The 12835-nt window shown below is 37.8% G+C and overlaps 1 protein-coding gene across 7 annotated transcripts in view; it reads right to left on the bottom strand.

Annotated features, from left to right (window-relative positions):
- Positions 1-12835, bottom strand: part of AKAP9 (A-kinase anchoring protein 9) — a 121387-nt gene that overhangs the window by 6491 nt on the left and 102061 nt on the right. For 6 of the 7 annotated variants that reach the window (XR_012585471.1, XM_074574647.1, XM_074574649.1 and 3 more), the window contains 12 exons: positions 11890-12036; positions 11003-11506; positions 10528-10591; positions 9711-9829; positions 8734-8925; positions 7637-7825; positions 6846-6990; positions 5900-6119; positions 4673-4823; positions 3251-3919; positions 1334-1539; positions 546-654 (listed from right to left, as the gene is read on the bottom strand). Coding sequence is in view for 6 of the 7 variants with exons in the window: in XM_074574647.1 (XP_074430748.1) it covers positions 546-654; positions 1334-1539; positions 3251-3919; positions 4673-4823; positions 5900-6119; positions 6846-6990; positions 7637-7825; positions 8734-8925; positions 9711-9829; positions 10528-10591; positions 11003-11506; positions 11890-12036 (2715 nt within the window). In the remaining variant the exon portion in view is untranslated. The remainder of the gene's footprint in view (positions 1-545; positions 655-1333; positions 1540-3250; positions 3920-4672; positions 4824-5899; positions 6120-6845; positions 6991-7636; positions 7826-8733; positions 8926-9710; positions 9830-10527; positions 10592-11002; positions 11507-11889; positions 12037-12835) is intronic. The other variant, XM_074574651.1, reaches the window with a different exon arrangement.

The following is a 12835-nucleotide window of genomic DNA, read 5'->3' as shown; positions in this document are numbered from 1 at the left end:
GCAGGTAAGGACCGAGCCAAGCTCAGTTAAAATCAAATATTGCTGAAGTCTTTGTAACAGATTACCTCATTTAATTTTTTACACAGGTGCACACTACTCAGTCTTTGACTGCCTTTCCTTTGGTAAATACAGGGCAGTTTAAGTAAATGTGTTGTGTCAACACAATATAGTAAATATTAAGTGTTGATTTTAATACCAGGAAGCGGTGAGCAAACTTTCCTCAGTTGCAGAAATACTGCTGAAAGGAAAATACCTTTTTTTAAAGAAAAAGCCATGAGATTCAAAAATTTATCATTAAACTGGAAAAGATTTAATTCAAAAGTTGAAAATTCACTTTTAAGGTAATTAAAATTGAAAAAGTGAAAGGGAAGGTTTTTTTTTTTTTTTAACACTTCACCAACTCCAAATTAGCATCCTCACTGGAGCAGATTTTCCTCTCTAAAGTACAGACCTGGCTAAGTACAGACTTAACAGCTCCGTGCTGGTTTCCGCTCACAGCTCGTCACGCAAACTCCCCCACCAAAGTTCCAGCATTGCACTCTCACCTCTTCCAGACAGGACAATCCGGGCAGTTTTTGCAGCTCTGAAATAACTTCTTCAATGGCATTTTGTATCGCAGTGAAGTCTTGATCATCTGCTGTTTCAAACTGTAATCTGAAACAAAAGTGACAGCTTCAACAGCGGGTACAGTCTGACACCACCAGCCAGGCTGGCAGGACTTCCCATCGATCCATACGCACTGGGCGTTCAGCAAATCACTTCAGCACACTTTCAGGAGACACGGCAATGTTTTCAAGACTGTTCAGTGACTCTGAATTAATTTGGCTCGATTTTACAAAGAATTTGCAGAGAGCAGTTTCCACTCAGTTTGAGAAGAGGATGTTCTACACGAAGCTCATTTAAAAATGTGGTTCTGCTTCCCACAAATTTGTTCAATCCATGTGAGGAAAATCTTAGTGGTATTTTCAAGATATAATGCATTCCGCTTTGCCCAAATGTTTCAGAATAAGTGTTTCATATTAACTCACCATCACAGCAACATAAAAACGGATTCAAACTTCCAAAGGACTTGGTACCATGCTATTTTTTTTTTTCTTAAGAAGATAGTAACCCGAGAAAATAAGAATCAAGATCAGTTTCACTTGACCATAAAATACCATTTTTTTTCTGAAGGGAGCAAGGGGAATGATCCACTTACAAAGTAACAGCATATTATAAAACTACAACAGCCCTAAAATGAGTTAGGTCTGCAGTCTGTGCATTATGATTAAAACCCAATATCTTATCTCGCTGGTTGCCATTACCAAACCGAGTAGCTGAAGACTGGCCTAACCTGCTAGCAGCTTTCCGAGCCAACTGCTTCAGCTTTGGAGATGCGTTTTGCAGCTTCTGTCTGACATTTTCCAGAATTTCAGTAGCAGCAGAGAGATCTCCTCCTCCCGTCAGCGTGGGGTAGGTCGATTCATTGGTCTCCGCTCCTTCCATTTTTTGCTGGAGAACCCAATTCCTTGTTCTCTCATTGGGCGTGTCCCAGGCAGTCTGTATAAAAATATGTATTTTTATATGTATATAATGCATGCTTTAAAACGTAAAACTTTGATTCTGAAACACAGTCATAAATTGAAGAAAATAACCAATTCGGACACAGAAAGGAGTACAGTGTGACTACACTACTGTTGTAGTGTACCACTAAACCACTATTTGTGAATGGTACAGCGTGATGCCTCTCGTGACTAAGATCCAGCAATCGTACAGCGACAGTGTGGATCCATCCAACAAACTCAGCTGACAAGAAGCCACCCAGCCTTTATGTTTCTTCCGCCAGCAGCTCCTTTACCAGCTGTGCATGGAATCTGGGCAACTGTGCCCACGTGTTACAGTGACCGATTCATAGTCAGAGGAACAGGACTGGAAAACCGCACCACAGTCATGGAAGTCAGTCCCCGGTCACAGGCCACCACACCACTGATGGTGCCACAAGTGAAGCAATCCACTGAACACGTGTCCCTCACCCTCACTGGCCTGACACTGGCCACGGAAGAACTGCTAAGCCCTCCCAAGAAAACCTGAGTCTACAGCTGTGCCTTTGGATATCTGACCACGGTGTGGTACCAATGGAAAAAAGCACCGTGTTGTAAATGTCATGGGAAGCAGCAAAAGGTTTGTTATTTGAAACTCCAGGCAGATCCTGGAAAGCAGATCATACTGTCTGCTGCTGAGAGGGGGAAAGAGCTCCAACAGCCACTGCCAAACTGATCCAAAGGGAAGACTCTTCGTTGACCACAGTGCTGGCAGTCACCTCTGAGCAGAAGAGCAAGGTGCACAAACTGAGGGTGGCAGGAAGGCTGACGCTATCACAGTTATCAACACACTCAACATCCTGCCTCCAGCTGTGGGTAGTTTCCAACGCTTCAAAAGATTAAAAACAGTAGCCAAATTAGAGGAAGAGAACAATTTCCTTCTGGCTCCACAGACAGACAGCTGCCAAAAAGCACGGAATGATGGCAGGATGGGCAAAAACATGGTCGGCAAAGAGGCACGTCTCCTGTCAACCCTCTCTGGGACCATTCACAAATCACTCACTCAACAACACTTACCTCTTACAAGGAAGTCTCTAGAGTTTTAGAAGTAATTTTAAAATATTTAAAAACTTCCCAAACCTTTTATGAGAGAGAAAAATTTACAGGCAAGCGTGGTTCCAACCTTCATCCATCTAAAAATTAGGCTAAATTCTGAAATTAATTTTTTACCTCGATTTCTTCCTTCTATTTTGTTTGCTAACAGACACATATTTATGCACATGCTTCTTTGATTACTTACTCATTAAATTATTGAAGTTGTTGGGAGATCATTTTTAAACGTCATAAACACCACTTATGGTTTATGAACCAAAGATGAAGAGCAGTGACCTGGAGCATTCCTGAGTAGGAATAGCTCATTCCTGCAACTGGCTGCAGGGAATATTCTTCGCCTATACCGAGACACAAAGTGTGTGAATACATTCGGATGCATTTCCCCTACTCACGCTCCTCCTCGCACATCTCTACAGCTTCATTCTCAGATGTGCGTGAATAATTTTAGGAAGCAAAACTGGAATGCTTTCCCTTTCCCTGGTGCCTGTGTTTTGTAATCTGTAGGCTATTTTATAGATTGACTAAAGGCACAGCGACACACGATGCTAACTGAACAAAAGAATTAAAAGCTAAATTGCACAGTTCAGTATTACACATTGCTCTCAGACCTACCATACCTCATTTGGATTGTGGCTGGGTGTCCTTTCGGCTTCCTTTCTTCCTTCATTCTCCTGCTCTTTTTTCTGTAGTTCCTGGATTATTTCCTGCAGCTTCTTTGTTTCGTTCCCTAATTTATGAACTTCTTGCTTCTTTTCTCCGAGTTGCCACTGAAGGTCTTCTACTTTGGACTCCAGTTCATGGAGTTTCTTCTGTGCTATTATGTTAGCATCTTGTTCTGCTTGCAACGCTTTCCTCTGGATCTGCCTTTCTTTTTCCATTTGCTGTCTCACTTGCACAGATTCCAGTTTATACTTCTCCATCTCACTTACTAACTCCACTATACGGTCATGTTTTTCATCCATTTGTTTCTGTAGCTCTTTAAGTAATTCCTCAGATGGATTAGGTGTTCCAGCTTGCCCCTTATCTTCAGCACTTTGAAGCTGAGCACATAGCTCTTTTTCCCTTTCTAGGGCACTGCTTATTTCGAGAGCTCGAACCTTCTCTGATTCAAGAAGCACCTGCAACTCAGAATTACGGCCTCGTTCACGTGACAGCTGGGCAGCACTGAGTGCTTCTTGGGATTCAATTTTCTGTTGCAGATCAGTTGACAGCTGTTTCTCTTGCTCCAAAAGTTTACTTAACTGCAAGTTCTTTTGTTTTTGATCTTCAAGGCAAAATTTTAAATCCTTCCATAAGAAAACAGAAGAAAAGAAATGACTAAAGCCATTTATTTATACTTTCCATTATCTTCTACAAATTGCAAATATGCTACCTCTACGCACATTGCTTTTAACAGAGTTTATTATTCACAATTAATGCAACAATACTCTGAATGCTGCGGTCACATCTGATATTAAAATATATTACAGATGTCTTTATTCTAAAATCAGATCTTCTCATAAAAGAAGAATATTTGTAATATGCTTTTTAATGAGCTACAAACAGCCGTAGTTCTGAAGTTGAAGATAACTAGCTGCTTTTACTTTCTAAAACTGTGATAGTGATTTTGCAAGTTAAGATTCCAAGATGTAAATAAATCTATGCTGTTAAAGTGATTGGGTTTTTTGTCTTAATACTTGTAAGTAGGATACCTGCTCTCTCCCTCACTTTATCAGATACTGTAGAAGTACCATGTTAGCAGCGTCCTGTCCTTTTGAACATATGAGGGCTATTCTACCAAATAGAATCCTTTCATCTTGGACCTGACAAGTGCAGTTGTAAAACTCGTATTGATTTAAATGGAATTTGCATCAAGCCTTTTCCTCTCTTTGCCACACAGCTTCTATACATCTTTCTTCTGCTCCAGATGATATAACACTGCTGTTGAAGACAGAACATGCAGCACACATTGGACAAAAATGTAAGCTGAGATGAAATGTTAACCAAAAGAATATTGGTGTGCTCCCTGATGTTCCAGGCCATTTTGGATTATGGAATACCTCAAGCTCTTCTCTTCCTCTTTCCTCATTGCGTTCCATTTTAGCTTTTTCCTTTTCCAAAGCCCACTGCAACTCTCTCGATTTTTTCTGTTCGCTGGCCATGGTATCCTTGAGGATGTCTAGCTCAGCTGCTTTTTCTTTAACTTCAGTCCTAAAAGAGAAATGGGTAACCTTTAGATTAGACAATGGCTCTAATCCTATCACAGTGATATCAGTTACTTGATATTTATTCCGTCTTGTGCACTGAAAACAGTGCTCATGTAGTAGAGTTAACAGTGAAAAGCCTATTGAGAAAAACAAGAGTAACTCAAAAATAAATAAAAAAAAAGAGTTGCATAGCTCAAAAATGACAAAAAGTGTGCCCATCTTGGTAACTTTGCAGCTGCCATTTCTCATTAATTGGTGGCTCAGAGGCAGCTAGTGTTCCTCTTAATCCAGTCACTGCCCAAAATCTGAAAGAACGCAGAGGAAATGTATCTTCCTGCCATGTGTCTCAAAGGGGACACATGTATCTTGGGGGAGGAATAATTTAAAAAAAACAAAACAAAACAAAACAAAAAAACCCCACAACTCAATGCCCTGAATTTTCATTGTTTTTGCAAACCAATTTTCTATCAATTTGCAAAAGAATCGTGGTCCTGATGGTCTACAAAGGCTACAAGGTAATCTATAAAATAATACCCACTTAAACTCTATCTTAATTTGTTATCTCTGAGCTCCACATTAAGGTACTGAACATGTGCACACCCATCAGGTAAAGGCACAAATAATAATGGCTTTCTTGACCACCAAATATTTGGCTCGTTACCTTTGCAGTTGACCATGCCAAAGCAACACTAGAATTTCATACAGAAGCACTTGCAAACTCATCTTAACTCTGCAGTTTTTTTCTCCGTGTTCAGTTTTAGAAGCAGAAAAACCTTTAATAAATATGGTATACTTACTAGCTTGTATACAGTCGTCTATTGTGTCAAAATTTAAAAAGCAAATTGATATTAATAAATCATTAAATCAAATTATGAATCAGATCTTCTTAAGCTATAGAATTACATTTTCTGGCAAATGGAACAGAAGTCTATTTTTTGTCAGATGTTTTACAGAAACACTGAGAAGCATTTACATTTCATGAGATCAAGTTCCTTAACAAAATCAGTATTATGATTTGAGACAACACAGAAAAGACCATCTTCACTGTCAACACAGAAAGGCTGGCACTGAAAGCCGCACCTGATGGTTTCTAGGTCCTTGAAGTGCTTATGCTGTGCTTTAAGGGTTGTTTCAAGCTCTAGTTTGGCTTGTGCCAGTTCATTCTTCAGCTCAGCACCCATCATTCTCTCTGAATTCAGCTGTTCCTGAAGCTCAGTTGCTCTGTCCTTCACACTCCGGAGCTCCACTTGCATCTCCAGTATCTGTGACTGCTTCTGCTGCATATTATACTCCAGCATTTCTAATGAGAGTACCATTAATATGGAAATTACTTACTAAACAAACAATACCAACTATTTGGGTAAAGTTTCCCCTAGCACAGAGAATGACCACAAGGCTATCACTCAGAGTGATTTTTTAAATAATCTATTATTTCAACAGAGGAGCGAAAGCAAACCCATGCCTTTTTTACTGGAATACCTTTCATACTTCCCAATAAATCACTTCAACTCTTAAACTTCTTTAAAAGGCTATGTGCGCAACCATATCAATACGTACCATTTGGATTATGACTAACATAACTGAAGTTAGGCATGTATGTATATCGTGACCAAATTTCTGAGACAAAACACGGACAGTGTGCATTTACTTAATTTCAAAGTATATATTCTCTGAACTTTTTGTTGTTCATTCTAATTGCTTCTTAGTTTGCTCATTATGACTGACTATCCAACTCAGCTAATTTCAAAGCTGTGAACCTAAAAACTGGAGCGTTTACATGGAAATAACCTCAAAATACAAGCCTGATTTTTGTAGCAATTGAAATAACGTTGTATCACTTTCAATTTGCTACAAGTCATAAAAAACACAGACTGTATCTTAAGTTTTGCAAAATCAGTCCAATGAGATTGAAAAAGATTTAAAAGTATGCATCAAAAAAACAGAGAGCAAAGAAAGTCAGTATTTTTTCACCTACAACGTTATGAGCATTGCCATGAAAGCATTTGGAAATAGACATGTAAGTCACCTTGGCTTTTTGAATCCATCTCTTGTTCTCTCTTTGGATTATTTTTCTTACTGTTCATCTGAGCATGTAACACTTGAATCTCCATCAGCAAACTTCTTCTGTCTGCGCTCTGAAGAGAGTCCATTGCTGCTCTCTGGTTAGTAGCCTATTAGAAACATATTTAAAAGTAAACTTCCAGATTTTATTAGAGTATCTATGGTGTGGATATTATATTTGCTTATACATTCATAGTGCATATATATTCCAAACATTTTCAATTAAGTCATAATTAAGTCAATATTGTAATATTGTGAAGATCTGGTTGTTATTTTTTTTATTTCTCTACTAGGCATCAAAACTAGAGAATCAAAAGAGTTACCAGTTTTAAGGCAAATAGTAATTTTCCTCACTAATCCTTCCACCTTCCAGAGGAGATAACTGATCTCTCTTTGTCCCATAGCAGCCTTATCACTTCCTCCCCTTACAGCTTACTTCACATATACAAGCTACCTTTTAGACAGTGTAACATAATTCTAATTAACTTAATGAAATCAAGCTCAGGACAACTATGTTTAATTCAAATTGATCTCTGAAGGCTGTATTTCCTCTATAGCTTGTGCACCCAAAAATCTCTTTCCCGCACCACGTCAGTTTTTCGTTTTAAAGACACCTCCTCTTCCTGCAAGTCTTTGTTTTCACCCTTACACTGTCAAAACCACTATTGATGCAACTATTTTTAAATGGATTTAGAAGTTAAAAATTAAAATCTCATGTAGACAAACACACTTTGACTAAAGTATGTTTTATATTACCTGCTCTTGTAGTCTGTGCTCTAACTGATTCATCAATGTCACTGCATCTCTCATGCCCAGTTCTGCAAGTTCGGTTTGAAACGCAGCAAGAAGAACGTTTTGTTCTCTCACAAAAAGCTGCTGAATAGCATGCAGAAGTTCTCCCCGCCAGTCTGAGACGCCTTCAGGAGATTCGGTACTTGCATAAATCTACAGTGGTATAAAAACAATTTAAACAGCAGAATTCAAAGATTACATCAAGACTGTTCATTATCATTTTATGTAAAGTGTGTGTTTTCACTGGAATATCGAGCTTTTCTTACTCAATAGCTACATAACATTCATTCATACAAAAGGATGTGTTTATTGTACACTTATGATTTCTTCTGCGTGCACAAATGCTAAACTTTTATTTCTGTTTTAGATGGAAGCAATTTAGCTTTTTGTAACTGAAAACTTAGCCCTGTGTAGTTATCATTTATGTTACTGTATCACACCATCCTTCTAATTTTTACGACTTAACATGTATGTTCCTGGACTCTCACAGAGCTATGTGGTAGCTTTATGGTATGAAGCAGCTTTAATTTTATAATGATATAAAGTTAATCCCCCCATTTCGCATGCTAAGGTAAATGCAGAAGTAATTGAAGCTACCTACGTACATCCAAAGGTCTAATTGGGGTAATTAGACAGGCAAGTCCTAATAAGTTTTAACAGATTAATGAGTAAAATTGTGTTACATTCTAAACAATTTCCCCCCTCTTTTCTCTCACTGCAGTATCTTTTTAATAGCATCCAAGTTCTACTACGCTAATAAATAACGTTAAAAAAATCTACTTTATTGGCTACTGGAAAGAGGCTTTCCAAATAGAATTACTTTTAAAAGGTGGATCTATACAGTCAAAAGCTATGAATGCACAGAAGAACAAATGCAAGCTGTAATTTAGGATGTATTTTAATACCAGAAAGTGAGACGCGCAGTTTTATTTGCATATTTCTGAAATCTTCTGCCTTGTAGCAGTATAATTAGAGCATTTAAACCTGAATTGTGAATGTGCCTTATAAGGTTATCATACTTTATTTTTTATTTAGATAGAATTTTATGGTAGTATTTATACCTCAGCTTCTCTATGAAGTTGCAGTTTTGCAATGATGTCTTTCAAAGATGAAATGGTGCTTAGAAAAGCTTTCCTTTCCTCAAGCCAAGATTCTGACTCTTGCTTAAGAGGTGGCATCTCTCTCTCACCATACGGAAATTCAGTGAGAGACAGCACCTGTATGCCTTCATGATGGACTGCTCTCAGCAAACCCTAATAATACAAATAAATACAAAAAGAAATCAGTAATGCCAGTTCTAATAACAACAGCAACAATAACAATCTTATTTCATACATATTGGAATACTGGTACTTCTAAATTGATCAGCATAAGGAAACTATTTATGCTTCCTCATATCAAAGACAGAAGTGCCACCCAGTTCTATACATGTGCCAAACAGCAGATATTCACTAAATGTATTTTTCCTCAGTTTCAAATGAAAATTCCCAAAGTTCATCTGTCAAATCAATACTTAAATTTTAAAATCATTGCTGATGGAAATCTGACATTTTAAAAACAAAGTCCTGGGAAGCTTCCAGGTGATTTTTGCAATTACTATTAAGCTAGAAGCAAGGACTTTGTTGCAAAAGACTTGCCTTTTTTTTTTTTTAATGTAATTAAAAGCATGATACTATTACTGTTTATAATAAACACATTAGTTTACTTTCACAATATATATTATTCTACACCTATAACAGAATCTTTAAAAAAGTAACATATGATCACTACGTTATCATTAATACAATAAATTATAATTAATAGTGCTATTTCTCATAATCATAATTGAGAACAAGTCTACAGTTGCAAAACTCGTATTTAACCTAATTTAACAGGCAAAAATGCACATCATTTATCAGAAATATTTTTAAATGTATTTAAATAGCCGACACTAAAGCTTATCTAAACGGCTCTCTTTTCACTAATCAAGCAGCAGCTAGTCTAAGCTTTTGTTAGTATCACTCTTGTTCCATAATAAAAATGATCAGTTCTGGTTTACCTTAATTTTTTTTGGAAGTAAATCTGTTGAAGTTTCACCTTCGTCTATTCCTTCAGATATCGTGTCAGATCCCTGGGTCTGCGCAAGATACATTCCTTGACTCCAGTCTGAACTAGAGTCTAAAATAAAAGGAGAGAAAAACATGAAAGCTGGATTACTGTGAAACTTTGAAGAACAGGCATCAAAAAATATTTTTGTCTGTTGTTGTAACAGGTGGTTGCATGTCACCAGAGTTGATTCTAAGCCTAGAGACTACCTGTTCAAAGCAGTAACAGCAAAACAAAACTAAAAACCTGTCCAAAACCTCAAACTTAAAAATCCTAGTTTAGTTCTAAAAGAGAAACAACTCTTTGCACAAGCACTTCTGCCAAATGACCCTTGCTTAATATGCTTAGCCTTTGCCTATGAGAGCAATCATTTTAATAATTTTTATTGCTCTTGTAGAAGTCAGTACCTGCCATCATCTTGCACTGCTAGGGAGCTGTACCTTCAAATTCTGTCAAGAGATGATGAAGCTATGGTGAAGAGATAATGTAAGAAGAGCATAGGAAATCTAGCGGGAAGAAAAAAATTAGCATCTGATGCCCCAACTCAACCTATCTCCACTCTAGACATTTTCCATCTGTAGCAAATTAATAGACATTACTCATACTCATAATACTCAGCACCTTCTCTTAGTGCGACAGGCTTCTGCTTTAATCTGGGGAGCAGTCGTTTTTATTTCTTAGAACACAAACTCTTTAATGCTAAACTTAATATTAAAAGAGCAGATTTAATTTATAATGCTGTTTGAAATCTATAAAAACACGTTTCTTACCACTAGAACCTCCGTCTCTAGCTTGATACGGTGGAGAACGTGCTAATCCAGAAACTGGAATTCCCTATATTTGGAAAAGAGAACAATCAAACCTTTAATTTGACCCACTCACAATAAGGGAGCTAATTCTGAGGCGCCTGAAACAATACGAGCCTCTTTGTTTAGTTTCCCCTCCAATCAAGGTAATCAAAATGGAGAGGACAAAGATGGTGTTCAAGAGGGTGATCTACACCTGTCCCACTTCACAGAGCAGGACAGGTTCAAGGAAGCATCCCATAGCTGAGCACACTCCAAAAGTTTAATTGCTGAGGAAGGGGCTGACAATCTCTCCCTAGGCTGTGGAAACATCAGAACACTTAGCTTTATACTAAACATATGGTGGTTCACACTTTAACAGACTTTAAATGGGAATTTCTGTAGGAGGAGCAAAACCACGAACTGAAGTAGTTCAATGAATATAAAGTAGGATACATACCTCTTTAGCTCGTAGAGTTTCTATGACTTCCTTTAAAGTATTACATTCTTCAGTCAATACTTGCACTGCAACAAACTTCTCTCTCTTTAATGCTTCAGATTCAGAGATGTGCCTTGTCTCCATGTCCATGATTTCAGCAGCGTGGAGTTCTTGCATTTGGTCAATTTTTTCAGTAAATTCTCTTATGATCTCTGCAATCTCTTCTGAAGAACATCCATTTTGCAAATCAATTTGGATTTCTGCATTTTTAACTAGGACTGGTGAAGTTTGGATACAGCTGTTGGTTTCCGCAGTCCTGTCTGTTTGCGATGATGAGCTTTTTCTAATTAGAGTAGACTCACTGGTTGACAAATCACACGATATTTCTGCATCCTTTTTCCTTTCAGTTTTTGACTTTTCCTTGTCCTTTCTCACGTAGCTTGCAAACCTCTCTTCTGCTTGAACTAGGTTCTCTTTGACTTTGCACAGTTCCTCCTGAAGATGCATCAGACTTGCTTCTTTTACCTGCAAATATGGAGAATCTGAATTGCAGTCCTTTCAAATACTTAAGACAGACACCTAACCCCCAAACAACACTCTATACCATTAGAGGTCAGTTAGTCCTCTTTTAAAGCAGGTAAGACACATGGCAACAAATATTACCTCCTAAGAAATACAGCTGTAGATCCACCGTTCCACTAGAGTGGACTGTAAAACTATGGCAACAAATGAAGATGTGGTCTACAGCATCAGCTCTGCTCCAGTGACAATCTGTGTGACTGTTTTTCTTAATGGCATTCTCAGTACAAGATTAAAAAAAACCCAAACAACTACAGCACGCATATTTGCACATTAGGTCCTGTATAATCATTTGCTTTAAATACATTATGGAACAATCATGTTCTTACTGCTAGTTCTTGCTGAAGTTTTTCTGCCTTTTCTCTGTAACTGTTCAGTTCTTCCTTAGCAGCAGCTGCCTCTTCTTTAACTTTCTCTAGTTCAAGTTCATTAATAAGCACGTTTTCTTTTTGAATTTCCATGTGTTGTGCTGCTACCTACGTGGCAACACAAGATACGGAGAATGGTGAAGAATCTTACTAAGAATCAGGTATTAACAGCACTGATCACTTCCACACCAATTTACTAAAGTCACAAAAGTAAAGACTATAGGGGACAACAAACGCATGTTATTTGGATTAACACAGCCTGCAAAAATTAAGATGGAAAGACCGTTTTCCTAGATTAACTCCCACAAGTTGGCTCAGAGTGGGAGGAAAGACTGGCTTCTTACAGTTTACTGAACTGCAAGCAGAACTTGGCTACGCCATGCAGAAAGCACAGGGAGGAAGGTCAACAGAGAGTAGGAAATGAAGTCTGATAATATTACTGAATTGACAAGATATTTACGACATTAATTCAATCTGCATCTGGTTAAAGGTCTTAGAACCTTTTCTTGTCCGTCACTGGGTTCCATGATGTCTCTGAACTTAAGAGTTTCAGCAGTCAAGCCCATGTTTGGGCTATGAAGCACTTCGAAGGCTTTAAATTCAGATTCAACATAACCAGTGGTGTACGGAAAACAGGACAAAAGTATAATGGTAAAAACTACTGATGGGAAATACCTTTGGAATCGAGGCAGGAAAGCAAGCACAAGTAAACCAAAATGAAAGCATATGTGAACAAACATCAACACCTCCCCCCAACTGTACACACAAATTGCTATTGCGCCCTTATCGTTCTGAGCCCTCTCTCAGATTGTTTTTATCATCTTAATTTTTATCCTTCTACCACCATGCCATGTAAAAGTGTAACTCACTCCATTCTATGTCAGTCCAAAGTAAGAATAAGAAAGTA

The sequence above is a fragment of the Larus michahellis genome, chromosome 2 (assembly GCF_964199755.1).
Source record: "Larus michahellis chromosome 2, bLarMic1.1, whole genome shotgun sequence".
Lineage (NCBI taxonomy): Eukaryota > Metazoa > Chordata > Aves > Charadriiformes > Laridae > Larus > Larus michahellis.
The sequence above is the reverse complement of the archived record's forward strand: the minus strand, read 5'-3'. Positions and strand labels throughout refer to the sequence as shown.